Source organism: Plodia interpunctella, chromosome 7 (assembly GCF_027563975.2).
Source record: "Plodia interpunctella isolate USDA-ARS_2022_Savannah chromosome 7, ilPloInte3.2, whole genome shotgun sequence".
Lineage (NCBI taxonomy): Eukaryota > Metazoa > Arthropoda > Insecta > Lepidoptera > Pyralidae > Plodia > Plodia interpunctella.
In genome coordinates, this window is record NC_071300.1 from 5,273,432 (window position 1) to 5,293,355 (window position 19,924).

Sequence of the window (19,924 nt, forward strand, 5' to 3'; positions counted from 1 at the left end):
GTGTCTTAATAAAAGATCTCCACGTTTCGTTTCAGACTGGGTCCAATTGGCGCACCGTTAGCATTAAAATGATGTGAAATTTTAACAGTATTTATTTGATGGTGCTCTAAATGGAATACGTTAGTGCCATTGAAATGGAAGCTTTTCATGTTCACTTAATAGAGTAACTTATACATATTGCATATAATTTTTATTAAATTTGTAAACTGTGTCTAACGTCCCTTAACACGTCTTCCATGCCGGTCTGGAAGCGAAAAAAATACATAGCACTTCTCTACGTAGATACTATAAGAGCCAATCAAGGGAAAGGGCTATAAACTGAAGATTCTTGTAGGTAATAGCTTAGCACCTTGATTCTGTTTATCACGAAACGTTTATATTATATTAATATAGTGATGACAACTGGCTACGCACTTACATATCCTGATCTTATGAAATCTGTATTTATTTTGTACGGTATGGTATAAGTTAATTATACAGACAGACACAGCAATGTAATATACGATACTTACGTATATGCTTGAGCAATATTTCAATTTCCCTTTCCGTACTGTAGATGATTCAAAATTCGACATAAGTAATTTTAGTTCAGACCGACGGTTGAAGAACTTTAATTTCCCGTCAGCTGCACTCGCTTTCTCTTACTCGATGCATTGATAACTTGCTTTTATAGTTTTATTGCTTCGGTATTTTTGTTTCGAATATGTATAATTTTAGGATTTTCGTTTATGCCATACTCCGCGTCCAGAACTATTTATCCTAAGAAATATTGGATTAAAAGAAAAAAAAATCTGGTCGCATTTCAGTCATTCTCCTGCCCACTCTTCAAACATTTTTTTTTCAGAATTTGACTCATAATTTTTGTGGTTTACAACGAAAGCAACTTCAAATAAATACTGTAGCTTTCAACAAATAACCATTAAAATTATCTTCGAAACTTCCTCAGTGCAGTTGTGATCCTGGAGTTATTCTTCTATTTTAGTGGTTTTATGATAATTAAAATATGCTTATGCCATTATTTATTTAAAATTAGGTAAGGTTATTATATTGAAAACCAAATGCCTTTGGTTGTAACATAATGAACAACAATTAGCTGAGCCTTCCTTTCATGTACCAAATTTCGTCGAAATCCATCCATGATGGAGAACAGACATCCTCACACACTTACTCACGCACTTTCAAAACTCTGGCATTATTAATATAAAATATAGCATAGTAGTGTTACTGAAAGTATTCTTTAATATTTTATTTTATTTTTCTATAATAGTGTATCGTTGAAAAATGAACAGCTTTTACTTTTGAAATGAATAATAAAAAAAAAATATTAACATTCCCTATCTTTTTTTATGTCTCGAGATTCAGCGACAATATTGTCGGACAGAAATGGTCCCAAGGGGTTGAGAAAGCAAAATGAGGCTTGGGAAATGCAGAACATTTCCCGGTTTAATTATTTTAAAAAACATTGATTGTAACAAAATATAAATTCTTAATTGTGGTCGTTTAATAAGAAAATGTTGAGAAATGTTATTGAATCGAATCGCCAAGTTTATGTTTTTTCTGATTAAGTTATTAAAATTACATTAGTTATTTATTGCTACCTTACCTATTTAGTCGTTTAAGAATACGCGTAGCTTTTTTTTGATATCAAAATATCAACCTGTAACTATTCGATTTACCTTTTTTATCCATTATACTGCGGCTCACGCACAGTAGAGATTTATTCAGATTTCGGTGGCAGAGTTACTATAATCTACTTTCTGAATAAAACCAGTTCTTTTTTCAATCTCCGACGCAGACAGAGGGGTTAACACCCCTCATAACATGACATAACAGTCATATTTATGTTTCTGCGGCTTTATGTATTTCTACTTTCACATATCAATAAATTCTTATTTATTTTTAATAATTTAATAAATAGGTATTCAAAAGTCGCTCCCTGACAAACATGTTCAGAACCAAGAAACTTGTAATAGGAAACAAAACAAAGGCTAGGACATGTCTTGAGGCTCCCGGCGGAACACAAGAGTTAGTTTAAATGATTGTATCTCAAACAAACCCGGGAACATCTGCTAGTTGGCGCACAGCCATGCTTTACGTACACAAATTTACATAATGACTTTAGCGAAGTATTCGTGCTGGTAGGTTTTTACATTATTGTTTTTACATATTACTTGATGCCCTCTTTCTAAGATCACCATTTTCCATCTTCCATAGTGGACTCATGAATCTAGATTTGAAATAAATATTTTGATAAATAAATAATAAGATAACAGCCATAATCAATGATATAGATTATTATTATACTTTTGATTAACCACTTAAATTTAAATCTACAAAAGAAGACATTTACAATTTCATCTCGTAGACACGTTGGTGGCGAGTGCCAAAATCGGTTTCCAATAATAGAAAAGCGAACTAATATTTGGCTCTATTGTCTTAAAGACTATCTATGAATACGACTTTCAAGCGAGCTAGGCAGAAATTTTCGATTAAGAAAAATCTAACGAAGACCTCTCAAATGATTCAGTTAATGTTAAAACGATAATTGCGTGGATTCGATTATTACTTATATACTATAAGGTAAGCAATAATTTATTTTTTGAATATTGTGAGTCATTGTTATTAATAAAATTATTAATAGAAGATTTATATAGTGTACGTTTATGATGATTAAAATCTAGCAGTGGTACCATTAACCAGATTGAGTGGCCAAAAGTACTATTGTAGCGATATAATGTTTATTGTGTGGCAAACGCAGCACGATGAGTCGGCCATATTGATTGATGGAATCACGACGCGACATTGGAGATTGCATCTATCGATTTACAATCATTTCAAAAGCAAAATGCATCAAGGGCACAAGTGCCACGGTATTTTGAGAATTAGGTCGTTATTCGTAGTATAATGTAACTATAAATCAGTGTTTAGAAATATCGACTGAAATGATATTGGCCACATGCCCTGTTTGATAGTTTAAAAAAATATTTCAACTACTACTTCTTCATAGTTGTATTCTTCATGGCTGAGGGTCGTGGTCATTACGTGGAATTAAACACACATAACAATTTTCTTGGCATTAGTAATGGAGTAGATTGCCATTGCCTTCTCCATTTCACACACAAGTTAATAATCAAGCAATTTTCTCACGATGTTTTCCTTCACCGAAAGCAAGTGGTGGTCGATGAAAATAAAGAAAATGCTATACATGAGTCAGATTAGTATACAAACTCATGTGGTACGAGTAGGATTCGAACCTGGGACCTTTCGACCCACAGGCGGGCGTCTTAACCATTATAGCACCACCGCTTCTTAGAGCACAGGTAATACCTCCAATAATTACTTGATTAGCAGTATGTGGTATAATTTTAAAGATTATTAAACTTTTGCAAATTATAATTACTCGCTTCTGTATTGTCTATAATTTAGAGTGAAGATGTACATGGTACATAGATATAGTTTTAGGTACTGACCAGAATGTAAATGGGCTAAATTTGTATCCGTCTAGATATTGGTTAATGACCCGTGAACTGCGCACAATTAACCTTACGGCAAACAATTTGACCTGTTCTATTTTACAAACTTTTATTTAGTTCACCTGTTCCGTTGTCTGTAATCAAATCTTGCAAGTTTCTCCTATTTCTCTTTTGCTGAACGGACACAATTTTGGTAAATCATTATTCATGTACTAACTTAATGTATGTACTGCGCTATGTTAAAATGTTATATTCAATATCTTTTCTTTCTTTCTAAACCAATGACTGCCTAATTCGACAGTTACTTGATGTGTTAATTGAAATATATTCGTATTACATATTTATTGAGCAGCAGCGTTCGCTCCAAAATGAATGAATTATTCGAAATGCTACTAAAACTTCATACTAAGATTCTTCGTATATAGGCAAGAAGAGAAATAAATTGCCACATTTTTACCGACGTCGATAAAACCTTGGACGTTACAAAACATTTTACTGACGTTAATAATTTCGGATCTCAAGACGAATATTATTTACCACCCCAGATCCTGGTCACGTATTCTTTACGTGGACTACGTTTGTTCACTAAATAGTGAGAGAACAGAAGAATAACTAAAAGAAAAAAAATGCGTGAACGAATTACTACATAGATACAAACATTTCTGGAATTCGTCTTCTTTCGATACACTTTGATATTTTTGAAGAAAATAAAAGTATATAAAATTTATTGCCGTAGTTATTTAAAGGTTAGGTCATTCGCTCTGGAGTTTCTATGCCGGAAAACTGGATGGAAGAAGATCTAAAGGACGTAACTCAGTACGATTGTCCGAACAAATGAAAGATCTTAACATCAAGGGTTCCGAAGCCCTAAAACAGGATCGAACAAGATCGAAATTACAAAGAGGTTATGAGGAAGTTGGATCATATAACGACGCTCAGAGGGGTACCGAAGAAGGTTAATTAAAAAATATCGAAATACGCACGTAATAAACGCGGACCAAGCCGCGGGTAAAAGCTAGTACAAGAATAAGTACTTACACAACATACAGGTACCTCTATATGGAAATAAATATTTTACTTTACCACAATAGCTACCTGTTTATGGTTATTGAATTAAATGAAATAAGGAAGAGAATCCTTTTTCATATTTTGTTCGCTCTTCTTTGTATTCATAGCAGATATTTTAATGGGGTAAATTCAGATGAACTTGGAGGTTGGTACGTGACTTTTTAAATAAGTATTAATATATAAATGTTCGATTTCTTGTCTGACTGAAAATTAATAAATATTCTTAAAATTATTATTTGTCAAATCTGTTCTGAGTGTCAATAGGCAGACTCCACAAAATGGCGATCGACGTAATGGCAACCAGGTATAGAGGAAATTATGAATCACCGAATGGCGGCTATGGTGAATAGCGTGTGACGATCATGTTGTTGTTGGTATGTCATCAGTATGCTGCGGTGACCACTTCCCATCAGACATACCTCTTTGCTTGCTGAATAGTATAAAATAAACGGGTGGCATGCAGCTCGTGCCTATTTGTCTGTCTCAGTGAAGGTACCAGTGACGGCGATTCAGGTGGTGGCAACCAGAAATGCATATATATCTAGATATACCTAGATATACTGCAGTGTACCTAGGTACACTGCAGTTTGTTAGTCACGCAATCGTGCAAAATACGTTGCTTTATTAAAGGCTGTGGATTAAGTCGTGACTACTCGGATTCGAATGATGCAGTCAAAGGCACAGGGTATGATTATAACCATGAGTAAGGAGTACATTTTGAATAAAACACCGTAGATTAAACTAACACTTTGTTATATCTTAGCCTAGGTGTTGTTACAGTGTTACTTTGCTCAAATTCTCTATGAAATTATGCAGTTTCGCTACAGGACCAATTTAAACTCGCTAGCGCGCTAGTTTCAGAATTCTCTTGTCCTAATCAAGTAGTCGCCTCATGGCAGAAATTGGACGGGAATTACTTTAGATATATTTACATGGTACCCTGATATCAAAGTAGGAATACGCGTAGTGTAAATAGTGTTTAGTGTACAAAAATGAAAGATGTAATTAGTTAAAGTTGATCATAAAGTTACATAGAACCTGTCGAAATCATCCCGGAAAAATAACAGCTCCCTGCTATATTCACGTGGGCGGAACCACGAAAAAATGTAGTTTTTTAAATGCTTATTTGTGTCCTTAGCTGGGCAAAAGCCTCCTCTTTTTCGGGCAAAAGCTAGTAGACAATAAAAATTAAAATCTCACCTTGATCATGGCTTTCAGGATCGGGTACCTGGTGAACACGTTCCTCTGGGCCTTGGACTCGCTGTAACGCGCCATCAGCGTGACCAGCGCCTTCTTTGCTGTGTCGTAGTTCTCGTCCAGGCGCACGCGCACCCCTCGCAGCCGCTCGTTCGTCTCGATCACCTCTTCCTTCGTCTGACCGCCTGGTGACAAATATATTTCGATTAATTATAATAAAAATTTCAAATTACACACGCAAGAACAATTATGTGATAACTCGAGTTTCGCGAACGAAGTTGCGGGCATCAGATAGTTGATAATGAAATGGCCTTTTCATATAACTTAACTAAACAATTATTCCAATTACTTAATTGTATCGTTAACTTATATGAAAAGGCTGTTTTATTTATCGAAACCCCAAAACAGAATTAACATACTTATACGAATTGCTGAATAATTAAAACCTCGACAAATGTGATTAAATGCATCTCAAACAAATTGCAAGCCAGTGCTCAATATAACAAAAATTGGATACATAATATTGATGTAGGTACTTAGGATTTCTTTATAATTTGTTTTAGGTAATTATTATTTTTATGTTAATTTTCAACACATACTAATATTTTAAAAGCCAAAATCTGTTTTATCTGTTACGCTTTCACTAGTAAACAGCTAAACTGGTGGCATTGTTTTATTGTTTCAACAAAATTTGAATTGCCTACTGGAGGCAGTGTAAATCCGCCACTGCTTTTTAAATTGCATTGATACATGTGAAATTAAGAACTTGTTACATACATGTTAATCAGTGACTGTATCTTTTTAATTAAATAAATGTGAGAGTATTTCGTCAGCCACATAAATTTCAAATTGAATATTTTCATTGGAAAATAAATTATTTACAATGAGTGATCAAATTTAATTATAAATTATTATCTCTCCAGAGCAAACAATGTGAAATGCTGCATATTGAACATTTTGCGAGATGGATTTCACATTTGATCGAACTTACATTGGATTGACTATTGAAAATATTTTTATTATAGTACAATAAACGTGTTTCAGTTCAGTTGGCCTACAAATTGATAGGATTATTGCTAGTTTAAGTCCCATTGCCGGGCAAAAGCCTCCCCAAATTTCTTCCAAGCATCCTGTTATTGTTTTCTTATCATACGATCCTGGGCTTTCCTCTTTTCCGATATCGGTCGGTTAGAAGTATAGATAAAAGAAAAATATTTTGGAAGAAATAACATTTAATTTGTTATGAAATATTAAGATATTTCATAACAAATTAAATGTTATTTCTTGCAATTTCTAAGCAATTGTGATTTGTGTTAGCGATATGTTACCTCCATATGGAGGGTAGCATAACATTTTAACGTGGTACTAATGTTAATCTTTGTTTTTCCTTAACTCTTTCATTTAAATTGTAATTCGTCGTACAGAAATGTACTTGGAGAAATATGATCTCGAAGCAAGGTGCTCGATGAACAAAATTTTCTAATTTTATAAAGTGTTACACGTGTTACAAGTGTAAATGTAAACACGTAGGGAACCCAAAACAAACATTTATTTTATTTATTTTATACAAAGATCTTGGACTCGCCCAGTGAAGATGGAAAATGGTCTATTATAAATATAATACATTCTGATTTCTACTACAAATTTAAATAATCTGGGTATTGTATTCGTATTCTATACTTTACCAGTTAACTCGCTAAGTGATTTCCAATTTTAATGTAAGTAGGTATTTTAGTACGTGAACTAGTGTTGCCACTAGAAAGAAATCAATAAATATCATAAACACAAAATTAAATAATTTATTCTGCAAATATCTCAGTAATGATCATAGTTGATCTTAGTTAAATTAAAACTAAGTATACTTATACAATACCAGACCGACACAACGACAAGTGGCAAAAACTATATGAACGTAGATTGTAGGTATGTACTTATTTTGGAATGTTTTCCTTAGAAATGAACGTGAACAAAAGGAAATAATTTCGCTTGAGATGTTCTCCAAACAAGTGTTTATTAACTAAACAGCCGAGACCATACTGCCGACGAATGATTTATTGGGTATTTTTTAATAAACAGATAAATATTGTTTAAGTATATAGAAAATTATTTTCGAAATAGTATGGGCCGAGAATTTTAGTAACATCAATGGAAAGAGATTAGTGGAAGAAAAACTGGGAGACAACATCAACAAGCTAGTGGTTTGTTGATGATACGTCAAAATAAAACGCGTTCAAAATTACTTTGAAAGGTGAATAAATAAAAACAAACCGAATATAATGCCCAGTGCTAGGGCACCTTTTTTATGGATGGGCAAGGAGTTTGGGCCATGACCCACCATGCGGCATATAAATGGAGAGACAACTTTTTTAAATAAGTGTCCGGTCACGCAGGAATAGAAAACAATTTATTCATAAACAAAAAAAAATCTTCTGAATAATCCTATTTATTCCACTGTGTTCTCTTCCCGAGTCCCAACAACCTTGACCGGGAGCGCAGAGGCTGTATTCGGGGTGGCGGCGATCACGTCTGCTCTCTGCCTGTCTACACAAATCAATGATTGGCGCTTTTAGCATTCCCCGTGGACTCCACCAATTTGCTTCGAGAACGTTCTCCAAATTTTGTTTCGTATGTGATTTTTGAGGCAGCAGTAACTCGCTTATTTGGCTTTCACAAAATCTAATTCCAACTTTCACAATTCTTTTGAAATGTTCACTAAATCCCAAGCATGATTTCATAGAATTTCAAGAAGTGGGCCCTCAGACCACACACGCATAGCATTTTTACACATCACGTATAGTAAATTTCATCTCCATTAATTACATAATACTAATAATAAATATATTATGTCTTAAATTGATCAATTGAGATGTTACTAAATTAAGCTAGGTAAAATAAAATTAAAAATCACTTGTAATACAATTAAACATTATTTATCTTTTGTCTCTGAATAAGGATCTTCAAGCCCATGAACGGTGAAGTATCAATTAATCAAGCAAGAATTTGGTTCTAATATTGAATGGATCTAACCCCCGAAGGATCAACCCAATTGTTCAATCGAGTAGAAATTAACCCTCTATATACTCCAACAAATAAAGAACCACGTGGTCGTACCCTAGAATAGGACCACTCCATATCCTATCGTACATATCGTACAAGACAACTAGATGATTTAAAGGTTTGATAACTGATAGCCAACAGCCAACAGCATTCCCAAAAATTTCAGGCAGACGGCTGGTCGTAAAGTCACAGACAAATCTTCAATGATTAAAGATATATTTGCGAACAAAATACGCAAGGATGAGGTTTGTGTTTAAAACCTCTTCCTACATACAAACAAACACAAAACATTTAGGAAATATACCAATTTAATATCATCTATCTTTGAATTTTTGGTCTCTAGTCCTCATAGATCAACAAAAAAAGAGCTAGTTCTAAATACAACCGTTGTATATCTTTATAACTTTTCGAAATAATTAAATGTTGTGACCTCGCGAGCCCTGTACAAATAAATGCGGTGTCCGTATTAGTATGCCGCCTAGTTCCCGCTTACTTTGATGAAGACCCTTGTAATAATGTTAAGTATAATATTTATTCTAGTTCATTACAAGAATATATTTTTATGCTGTCATCTTGCGGTCAAAAATTTAAGTTCATTTTAGATCTGAGAGGACCTTTTTAATTTCCTTTGAGCGTTGTTTATAGTGATAATATATGAATAATAGGTGAATATTTTTTTAACTAGGTATACAATTCGCATAAACCAAAATCAAGACTGCTACATTTTTTCTTAGTCCATGACGTTTTCATCAAATAATTTTTAAACTAATATCAATATATCAGTGGATTGTGAGAGGCTCCCACCATAATTTACATAATTTTATATAGAATGCTAACAATACTAACAATGTGTTTAGTTACGATAAACTTAGAAACAAGGGAGTGATGTCTCAGACACGAACAAAGTAGCTTGTGACAATGTTCCCCTAATTTTAAAACTTATACCTAGATTGTACAAAGAAGGCTGTAAAATCAATGATCTAATTCTAGATACATCTCCTGACGGACTGCGTACGTTTATTACTTCTTTATGATTAACCCTCGTAATTATGATAGATGAATGTATGGATTATAAATGTTTATTACTCTTTGATGTAAAATCCTTATTTTGATGAACGAGTGAAATATAACCTATACTACCAAGTAGAGCCCTGCGGCGCACCTAGTAAATAATAAATATACATAAAATGTACTTACTAGAAGTGCCTTCATCTTTGACATCTTGAACGATTCGACGGACGCTCTGGGTGAACTTCCCCACTAAATTCGTGCTCGCTGGAACAAAGAGAAAATATTTTTAGATAAGTAAATGGTCATAATGATCTTGTAGGTATTGTCTGCCTGCATTCTCTTGCTGGGTGAAGTAAACTATTATGTAAAAGCCGGAACGACCAAATTTAGATTCATGTAAGCATGGGTGGAGTGTTTTAAAAAAGTAAATCATATAATTATAGGTACAACGATGTTAGTATCAAGATTGATTTGAAAGTACGTTTGAAACAAATATGTCGATAAAGAGCTAAAGGAATACACAAACGCATAAAAGGGTAGAAAGTGCAAAAATCCCAGGGGTTTAATGAACGTAAAAAATGTTTTTCCGCGCCACCTGATATTGAGAGCCGCGGTCTATGCTGCGCTCTCTGGTGTAAACTAACTTGTGTAGCTGCAAGTTTCCCGACACTTTTGTACATGAACTTGCTACACGAACCAACTGATTGTACAATGCACCTATATAATGCAACTACAATTTATTTTTTCTGTCTCTCATGCCAGAGAGCCAAGTCGACATAAAATTTCATAAACTACTTACATATACATATAATAAAAGTGTACGTGGCTATGTCTGTACATAAAAGATATTAAAAAATATAATGATGGGGGCTTTATGGGACTATTAATTAATAATAATATGTTACATAATTTGACTTAAATCTTACTGTCTGTCCGTTTAACGTCTATTTCTTACTAGAACGACTTGGAATTGAAAAAGTTTGACAGTTGATGTGATTTGGGCTGATATTGCTCGCCGAAGACGGGAGTGATTCATGGATATAATTAATGGGGCTCAGTTTTAGTGGGGCTATTAAGAAGGCTGAATTTATACACGTGCTGACTTATTGCTTGGTTATACGAGGAGACGACTTTTTTGAGAGTCAAGAAAATGATTTTTTTTTGGAAGGAATTAGAAAGTTAGAGAAGCGGTATACTAAATGTATTGAATTAGAAGGAGATTACGTTGAAAAATAAAATATTTTTGTACACATCTCCTGGTTTTTTTATAGTGATTCTAAGAACTTTTTGATTTACCCTCGTATAGGCTAAAACTTGCTTCAATTCCTTTATTCAGCTGATAGAATTCATGTAATATTATAAGATCTTTATCCCTTATATAGTGGCTTATAGAGTGGATGGAACCTAGATTTGCGAAATTCAAAGGTCATACGGTTACCTAGATATTGACGTGAATGTCCCACTTCTTTGGAATTCCCACATTTTTCTAATTTAAATTCAAATAAGACCTTCACAGGCACTGTTTCACCTCAACTTTTTATATTATAGACAATTGCTGAAAGACAATTTCTGAAACATATATAACAGTGGTTTGGTGCTATACCTTTTGCAACTATGCCTTTTTTTAATCCGACCAAAGCTTAACTCTAAGAAATGTGGAGAGTGAGACTTGATTGTACACATGTAGGAAGAAGTTCTACATATGCAATGTGACTGCGGGTTTGCGATAACAGTAAGCCGCAAACGGATTTAGTTACCGTTTAGCATACTTAATAGAGTTAAAGTTATTGCTCCTTAAAGAATTATTTAAAACTTGCTTTTGCCAGCGGCTTCGCCCGCGTGCATTTCCCTTCTCAACAATGAAACAAATGAAATCTCAGTAATTTTATTATTATTTTCAATATCTCGGGTTCTAAACAACTTATTGCAATGAAATATGAACCAGATTTTAAGTTAGACTATTCGATATGCAGCTGTGAAAACTGCATCCATTATCCATTTAACAGTTATTGCGTGAAGCGCGAACAAAAATACAGACTAACAGAAGATTCTGCTGGTTTATGTTAAGACAGTACAGACATAGCCGATTTTTTTAATATGTTTACTATTGCTATATGATAGTAAATATATAAAAATATAACCGTATAAATATCTATATCAAATTAACCGATTTTTTCATATTGAATTGACATTGACATTAAATCATCATGTCAAAATTATTTGATTTGACCTTCTTGATTTGAACTCAACTGATATGATGTGACCTTTTAACAAAACTGAATTGTTCAAAAACGCTGTTGGAGAATGACGAAAACATAGACAGACTTACAAATACACAGACATGGAAAATGTACAACATCCCACTGTATAACATTTCTGGGTTTGGGTAAATGTATGACTTTTATTCTTCACGCGCCGTGGGGCCGTGGGCATACGAACTACATGTTTATGTAGATCATTGTAGGCTCTATTGACGTTATATATGTGGTATATAAAGATTCAATTAGTATATAAGATTCAATCTCTTTGTAGAGAGAAAAACCATGTTATTTTATTCATATTAGCTATAACACATGTTTATTAAATATTTCGAAATGGTATGAAAGACAATCAAATCGTTTCTCATAAAAATATATATTTTTTAAATTAATTTAAATCTTTACTACTGCACAAAATTTAAAAAAATGAACAAAAGGTGGCATTCTTTACCAGTCAACTGTTAGACCGAACAGATCAAACACTAACAGAGTTACAACATATCATATATTTACATACATAAATGATATGCGGTTTCTCTGTAAGTATGTCTGTAATAGGTATAAGAAAAAATAGCATTTTAATGCAATAGGAAGGAAATTATTGCATTAAAAAGCAATAGCTAGCAAACTGTACATTTTACTGAATCACAATTACCTACTTATATTATAGACGTAAATAACTTTCTTAAAATAGGATTTCTAAAACAGGAAGATAAATAAAAACATTTCATTTCCATTGTACTCGTAAGAGTTCTCTTGTTTTAATGCATACTTTTAATGCACTTTCTATTCCACCCACTTTAAACTTGAGATATGTGAGTTTACAGACAAGCTGTTTTAGATAAACATACAACATAGTTTTTATCTTAAGTAAATTTTGACTAGTCTTATGAATCGCTGCTAGATACTGTGTTTGTATATTCTCAAATTCATGTAATTTATTTATGGAGTTATCGTTTTTCGTAAATATCTAGTGATCAGTCACAACCACTATCAGCTAGTTTACCTATCATCTCTGCATGTGCTGGTGTCATTCGGGGTTGTGAAGCCTCGAAGCCCGGGGAAGATTAGGTTGTGTTTTTATAACCGGCCTCCTGCCTGTCGTCAAGCCTCCTTGGGTATGCTGTTATTGCCTATCATCTGTCTAAGCTGTGTGTTCTTTAGTCGCCTCGTACGACATCCACGTTGGGATATGGAGAGGAGTGGTCCTATTCTAAGGCGGAAACACATGCCACTTCATCGTATCTCAATACTACTTCAACTATATACAATACGAATAATTAAGAATTTAAAATCCTGGAGTAATGTACGTGACCTGAATGCAAAAAAGACACGCGCAGAATTAAAAATTACAAATGTAGTACCTACCCCTTTGCTTATTAAGCTTTGTTGGGAATTCTACCCTCATTAATAAGGCTTTATTATAAACGCGTTGGTATTTACCGAGCCTCGCCGTTGGCCCATAAAAAGACAGAGTATATAAAACAAATAGTGTATCACCATAATTTGTTTTCTTGTGTTTGGTCGCAGGAAAAAAATATATAAAAAGATGACCCAAAATACACGGCTCAAAATAGTATCGTTTTCTTATCTTTTTTTTTCATGGAACGTCTTATATTAAAAAAAATATATTTAAAGAATCTAAAATCAAAAAACAGTACAATAAATAGTTTCTTGATAATGCTGGTTATAAATAAATATAAACTCCAAGAAAACTGTCGACAGTAACTTTCGGCGTCTAGTTAGTCTAACCAATGAATTCATGAATACGTAATGACCTCCAGCTACAGGTTGACTTTATGACAAGTTTAGATAGATAGTGAGACTAATATTAATTGTGCACAAGTTTACTGTTCCCTTGGTTAAACCAAATATTAAATTTAAGAGATAAACATGTTCGTATTTGATTACTTTAATTTTTTATGGTAAGTATACCTCTAAAACCTTTTATAATTTTCTCTATTAGGTACTCTGGTAACTTTTTTCTTCTTCTACATGGGCCTTGTATGAGCGACCATTAATAAAACTTACTAATACAGTTGTCGCAGCCAGAGCTTTCTACCAGCGAAGTTTAATGTAAAAGTTAGAGGAACTAGTGTTAGTATTGAGTGGATCGAAGAATAGATTTAGACGAACCGGCAGTTGGGCCTTGTTACAGAACGATAAAAATGTGATGAAGGTACATAATGTACGAGTATATGTATATCAAATAGTGAATTGTATTAATACAATATCGTTTAATGTTTCACTTAGATTACGATATGTGTTATGTAACTTAATAGATTTATTTAAAAAAACTGTTATCCAGACAAAACATCATTAAATATCTTCGACGTATTGGTTTTTTAAAAATTGCAATGAAATAATTAGTTTAAAATTATGTTGGGAATATATACTTATGTACTTAATCCAAATATTGAAAGTGCTAAATATGGAAAAAGGGTACAGCACAATTTGTTCGGAAAATGTCATAAAAATGTTGACAAATTGTTCATTAGAAAAACAAGATTTTTCAGGAATTTGGGATGCCACGTTCTTTTAACCTGTTAGTCTTAATGAAAATTAATTGCCTTCTCTCAAGAATCCTTGATGTTCCTGCGTTTCATTATTTATTAGAACCCTTAGTTTCTGGATTAACAAAAATATCACAATCTAAAGAGCAATACGAGTACAATACAGTGCATTAATCGACCAATTATAATTTACTTAAAATTTGTAAAAAAAATGTAAGAAAATTTATGTAATGAATTTCGATTGAATAGAGAATCGGGCCCCTAGGTCGATAGGTGGCAATTAGAATCCGCATTTCTATTTCGAAAGATTTAAATGACTACTGATTTTTTTTTTGCTTTTTAGTCTTGGGACCAAACAGATTTATTGCATACTGGCAACTTTTTAAGTTGCTATAGAGTTTTAATAAATAAACCTTTTTTAAACAAACCGAATTTTGGGAATTTTATTGTAACTTTTTCTTTGTTGTTCGCGAAAATTAGTAAAGTTTCCTCTTCAGAGTACAGTTTCCTCAGTATCGTAAATTTACATTAATGTTCATTACACTGTGCGTTGCTGCTGACAGCTTTATTTTATTGTGTCATTGTTTATTACTTAGCCCACGGTGCTTAACTACTGCAGCACTAGTGAAATATGATTTCGTTGGGCTGGATAAATTTAAAAGTGATCACGAGATCTTGGGGCTCTTGGGACTGCACTCTCGTGAATCCGAACTTTGTAATGCGAATTTTAAACTAAATAAGTATAACATGTACTAAATAAGTACAAAATGTAATCGAATGCAATTATTTTTACAATTATCTATATACTTGAAATATAAAATAAAATTTTATTTATAAGTAAAGCTATTTTGCGCTTAAAAATAAAGCTATCTTGGTAGAATATTAAATGAATTTTCTCTCCATTAACTTCCTGATAAAATTATTTGCGGCCGCTGACGAAATTAAACTTCACTTTTGACGGCCGGATACGAATGGAAATTGGATAAAAATATTATTATAGGAGTAATCCCATCATGGGTTTCATAATCGCAGCGGTGATCCCTATTTTATACTTTTCATTACGCGCTAAGACGACGGACGTTTTACGACTGAAGTTTATGTCATAGACACGACGTCGCCACCCGGCTCACTAATCCCGAATTAAGCTACACTCAAATTAGATTTTGAATTCCACTAAGCCCTGCCTATGTGAAGATTTTAAACAAACAAGTGATAAAATTAAACTTCTGATTCACTCATTTACTCACCACCAACTAAGACCCTAAAAAGTTGTAATTTTTCGTCTTTATGACATAAATACTTGGGGTAAAAATGAGTCACTGTATACATACAAAACTTAACAAAATTACTTTCTTGGCAATATTAAGTGGTGATCAATAAAAGCACTACATGATATAGATTTATAGATTGGTTACCAAACTTACAACGCGCGAGAATATATATATTTGGGACCTTTCGATTCACAGTCTCAACTACCACCACCGCTTCCGCATCGTATTAGAAAATGGCATCGTTAGCTGTGAAAATATTAGGTCCACTTTTATAACGCCAGCGCTAATGGGGGCTATCGGCTTACCCTGATGTATCGTGTCTGTGGCTGCTTCCCAAAGAAAACAGATAAAGATTTATACGCCTTTCGCTGTAATGGAACCGTCGCTATTATTGTAAACGTATGTTCTCATTTCCTGATGATGTGGTTTTATTCCAATCAAATTCGTTGCCCTGAAAGTCGGGTTCGGCTTTTATGTAATTAGATGTGTTTTTTAATAGCCAGGTTTATTCTTAATATGGATTCGTTTTGCAATAAAATGTTCATTGTTTTGTTGTGTAGTTCAGCATGCCTAATACTTAACATATATTTATTTGCGTGGAGACCGCTTTAGTTCCTATATCTATATTTTTTGATGACTAAGAGTTTACGAGGATTTAAATTAATCTTATGTATCGGATCGTGATGTAGGACAATAGATGACTGGAAATTCGCATTATATATTGAATATTCATGACGGGACAAATAAGAAGAGTACAGATTAAACTTATTTATTCGAGAAAATAATAATTTTCTCTTGTGATTAAGAATCTCTCGATGATACGTGAACACGCCACGACATTTTTGGTTATGAATTGCTATAAAATTTTCCTTCACCGGAAGAAAAAGGTATTATATGAAAATATACAAATCAGTTGTATATAAATGAAGCACGAGTTATACCGGACGTTGTAAATAATTTATTTAGCATATTCCTATTACTTCGCCCCTTCGCTCACGTGGACACGAGATAAGTACCTTTTTATTCCAGGTTATGTATTTCCACAGGACTTACTTTTGCTACTTACGTACGTTCGTACGTACGTTTCGTACTTACTTTTGATATTTCCATACTTTTGCCAGTCAACAGTTAACTTCAACCTTCGCTCAGATTAAAGTTCACGTCAAAGTCGACTGGTGCAATGCACCCCAAGATTTTGCGTGAACATACAAACATCACGGACTTTTAACGTGGTTTTCCATGTGTGCTTAGTATTTTGTGAAGAATGGATGATGTCGGTCCATCCCCATTGGTGGACTGATTCACCGGATTTTGCATATGGACTTGTCGAATAAGTCATAACGAAGTTAATATTTATATTTACACTAGCTGCGCCCCGGGCTTCACTTTCTGGATAAAAAGTACCCTATGTATTATTTAGGGTTATTTTCCCCAGGTTGTTTTCTACCCGTGTACCAAACAAAAAAAACGTGTTCATAACAATCGGTCCAGTAGTTAATACGTGAAGAGGTAAAAAACAAACAAACTTACTTTCGCATTATAATATTAGTTGGGATATTAGTTGGGATATTAGTTGGGATATTAGTTGGGATATTAGTTGGGATATTAGTTGGGATATTAGTTGGGATATTAGTTGGGATATTAGTTGGGATATTAGTTGGGATATTAGTTGGGATATTAGTTGGGATATTAGTTGGGATATTAGTTGGGATATTAGTTGGGATATTAGTTGGGATATTAGTTGGGATATTAGTTGGGATATTAGTTGGGATATTAGTTGGGATATTAGTTGGGATATTAGTTGGGATATTAGTTGGGATATTAGTTGGGATATTAGTTGGGATATTAGTTGGGATATTAGTTGGGATATTCGTTGGGATATTAGTTGGGATATTCGTTGGGATATTAGTTGGGATATTAGTTGGGATATTAGTTGGGATATTAGATGGGATTGTGGGAAAAATATACCTCTAGTTCTGTGCTTAAAACCTTCAGTAGACACAATCCGTGTTGTAATTAAATGTAAAGAACTGTCATATTATGTCTAGATTACCCATAGATAAAAGAAATATATGAGATTACCTCACATAAGCGCGAAAATGTCAGAAAAAGCCATCTTGGACAAACAATTCAACGAGCAAGTTAATTTATTCTAGCTGCATATCTGGAAACTAGATATAAAATGATGTGCTATCCTAGGTAGGTAGGTACCTGTAGAATTTAGTCTTGTGATTTTGCATGATTGTGTAAAAAACATATTCACTCATCAACTTTCAAATTTGTAATATTATTAGGTTTGGTCGGTATTACTAGATAGTGTTACCTATATATTAAATATCCATTCTTTGCAGGATGCAGGATGTAAATGCAGAGGAAATAAAATGACGTCACCCTCTCACCGCACCTCTCACATGCCCGCCACCAGAGCGCACATTTATAAAGGCTTTCTATAAATGCCCGTATATGCATACCATGCTGCAACAAATGGTTTGCAAATTGTAGGTTACATAAATATTAAAATCACTTTGGGGTGTGGGTTTATTGTTTTTATTCATAGAATTTATTGTCTTCCTACAAAATAGGCATGTCCTGAAAATGTATGCATCGCTAAGGTTAAAAAACTTCCTAAGGCCATCGATTTGGACCACTGTAGAAATGCTATAATTTTCTGTGAAATAAAATAAATAAATAAATTTGTTTCCTAAATATGTAATTTATTACGATTTTTAAACAAACTATACTTTTATGTTTGCATTCCCTCGATGATTTTTGAGTTTCTTAATGGGATTATTTACAGTGACATAACAAAGACGGCACAACGTTCAATTCAAAATCATTAGTCGAACACGTTCCCGTGAGATGGCAAACCTATTTTATAGAATAAATTGGTTTACTGAGCCACAGTTATATTTCACAATACATATAACAATAAAATCACAGGTAATTTGGTTAATCACAAATGAAAGAATGTAATGCAAAGCTTTATTTGTTTGAGAATAGGATTCTTCAAAATACCTACCTGTTATTTTTATGTTTAGATGATATCAAACTGTTTACAGAATATTGAATAGATATTGCAGATTTAATTTCTCTGGGGTATGTATCATCAAACAAATTAGATTTTTCTATCAATTCGAATAATAATGCTATTGTATTTTACTTTTCTACAGCATACTTAATATGAATATATATAAAGTATGTACGAAAAAATTATAACATTTTAGCCCAGTTATGTAGTAATGGTTTATAAATTAGTTGAAAAAACTACAATACATGAGCCAGATGTAGAATCAACAGCACATCAAGTTACCCTTCATGAACTTTTATGGCGCGGTAATAGCGTCGTGATTGCATTAGCAATTTAGGTAGATTGATGTGCTGTTGACTGTACAAACTCATGTGGCAAGCAGTAAGATTTGACTTTGAGACCTGTCGATTACAACTTAACCACTAGACCAGCACTGCTTTCAATTTCTGCCAATGAATATAAGCATCTGTATAGGTAGGTAAGTCAGTTTTGGTTCATAGCTCGTAATGAATCTGATAACATTAGTCTACAAACAGCATGAGGATATTCTAGTATAACTTGACTCCGAGTAATGAACCCTTGCCTTGGGATCGGGCCTCTAATTGAAATTATACAGATACGAGTAAGGACCTAACGTGCTAATGTGCCTTTAGTACTTGGGGAGTACTACATCCTTACATATTATAATACAAAGTCCTCTGCGGCGTTTGTCTGTCTGTTTGTTCGCGATAAACTCAAAAACTACTGCACGGATTTTCATGCGGTTTCACCAATAGCTAGTGTGGTTCCTGAGGAAGGTTTAGGTGTATAATTTATTATGTTTTCACCCGAGCGAAGCCGGGACGGGCCGCTAGTATTAATATATTAGATGGTCATTAATATCTATTTCATGAACATTTACGCATCTTTGTCTAAACAAAAAGATAGATAACTAGCTCCACTAGCGGTAGCCATGTTGGACTTCGGGTCTTGAATTATATCTGTATCATGAACTAGGTACATCCTTTTCTTAAAAATCATCAAAATCGGCCCAGGGGTTTAGTTGTGA

At 33.5% G+C, this 19,924-nt stretch overlaps 1 protein-coding gene and 1 long non-coding RNA gene across 3 annotated transcripts in view; one reads left to right on the forward strand and one right to left on the reverse strand.

Annotated features, from left to right (window-relative positions):
* Positions 1 to 19,924, reverse strand: part of LOC128671293 (uncharacterized protein) — a 112,277-nt gene that overhangs the window by 10,271 nt on the left and 82,082 nt on the right. The window contains exons 3-4 of the mRNA XM_053747642.1: positions 9,993 to 10,070; positions 5,742 to 5,923 (exon numbers count right to left, since the gene is read on the reverse strand). Of these exons, the coding sequence (XP_053603617.1) occupies positions 5,742 to 5,923; positions 9,993 to 10,070 (260 nt within the window). The remainder of the gene's footprint in view (positions 1 to 5,741; positions 5,924 to 9,992; positions 10,071 to 19,924) is intronic.
* Positions 2,422 to 18,631, forward strand: LOC128671295 (uncharacterized). 2 transcript variants are annotated; one of them, XR_008404829.1, is made up of 3 exons: positions 2,422 to 2,580; positions 5,760 to 8,363; positions 18,200 to 18,631. It is a non-coding gene; the product is annotated as an uncharacterized LOC128671295 (long non-coding RNA). The 2 variants fall into 2 exon arrangements; XR_008404828.2 differs by having other exon boundaries at positions 2,435 to 2,580; positions 5,760 to 5,926; positions 18,200 to 18,572.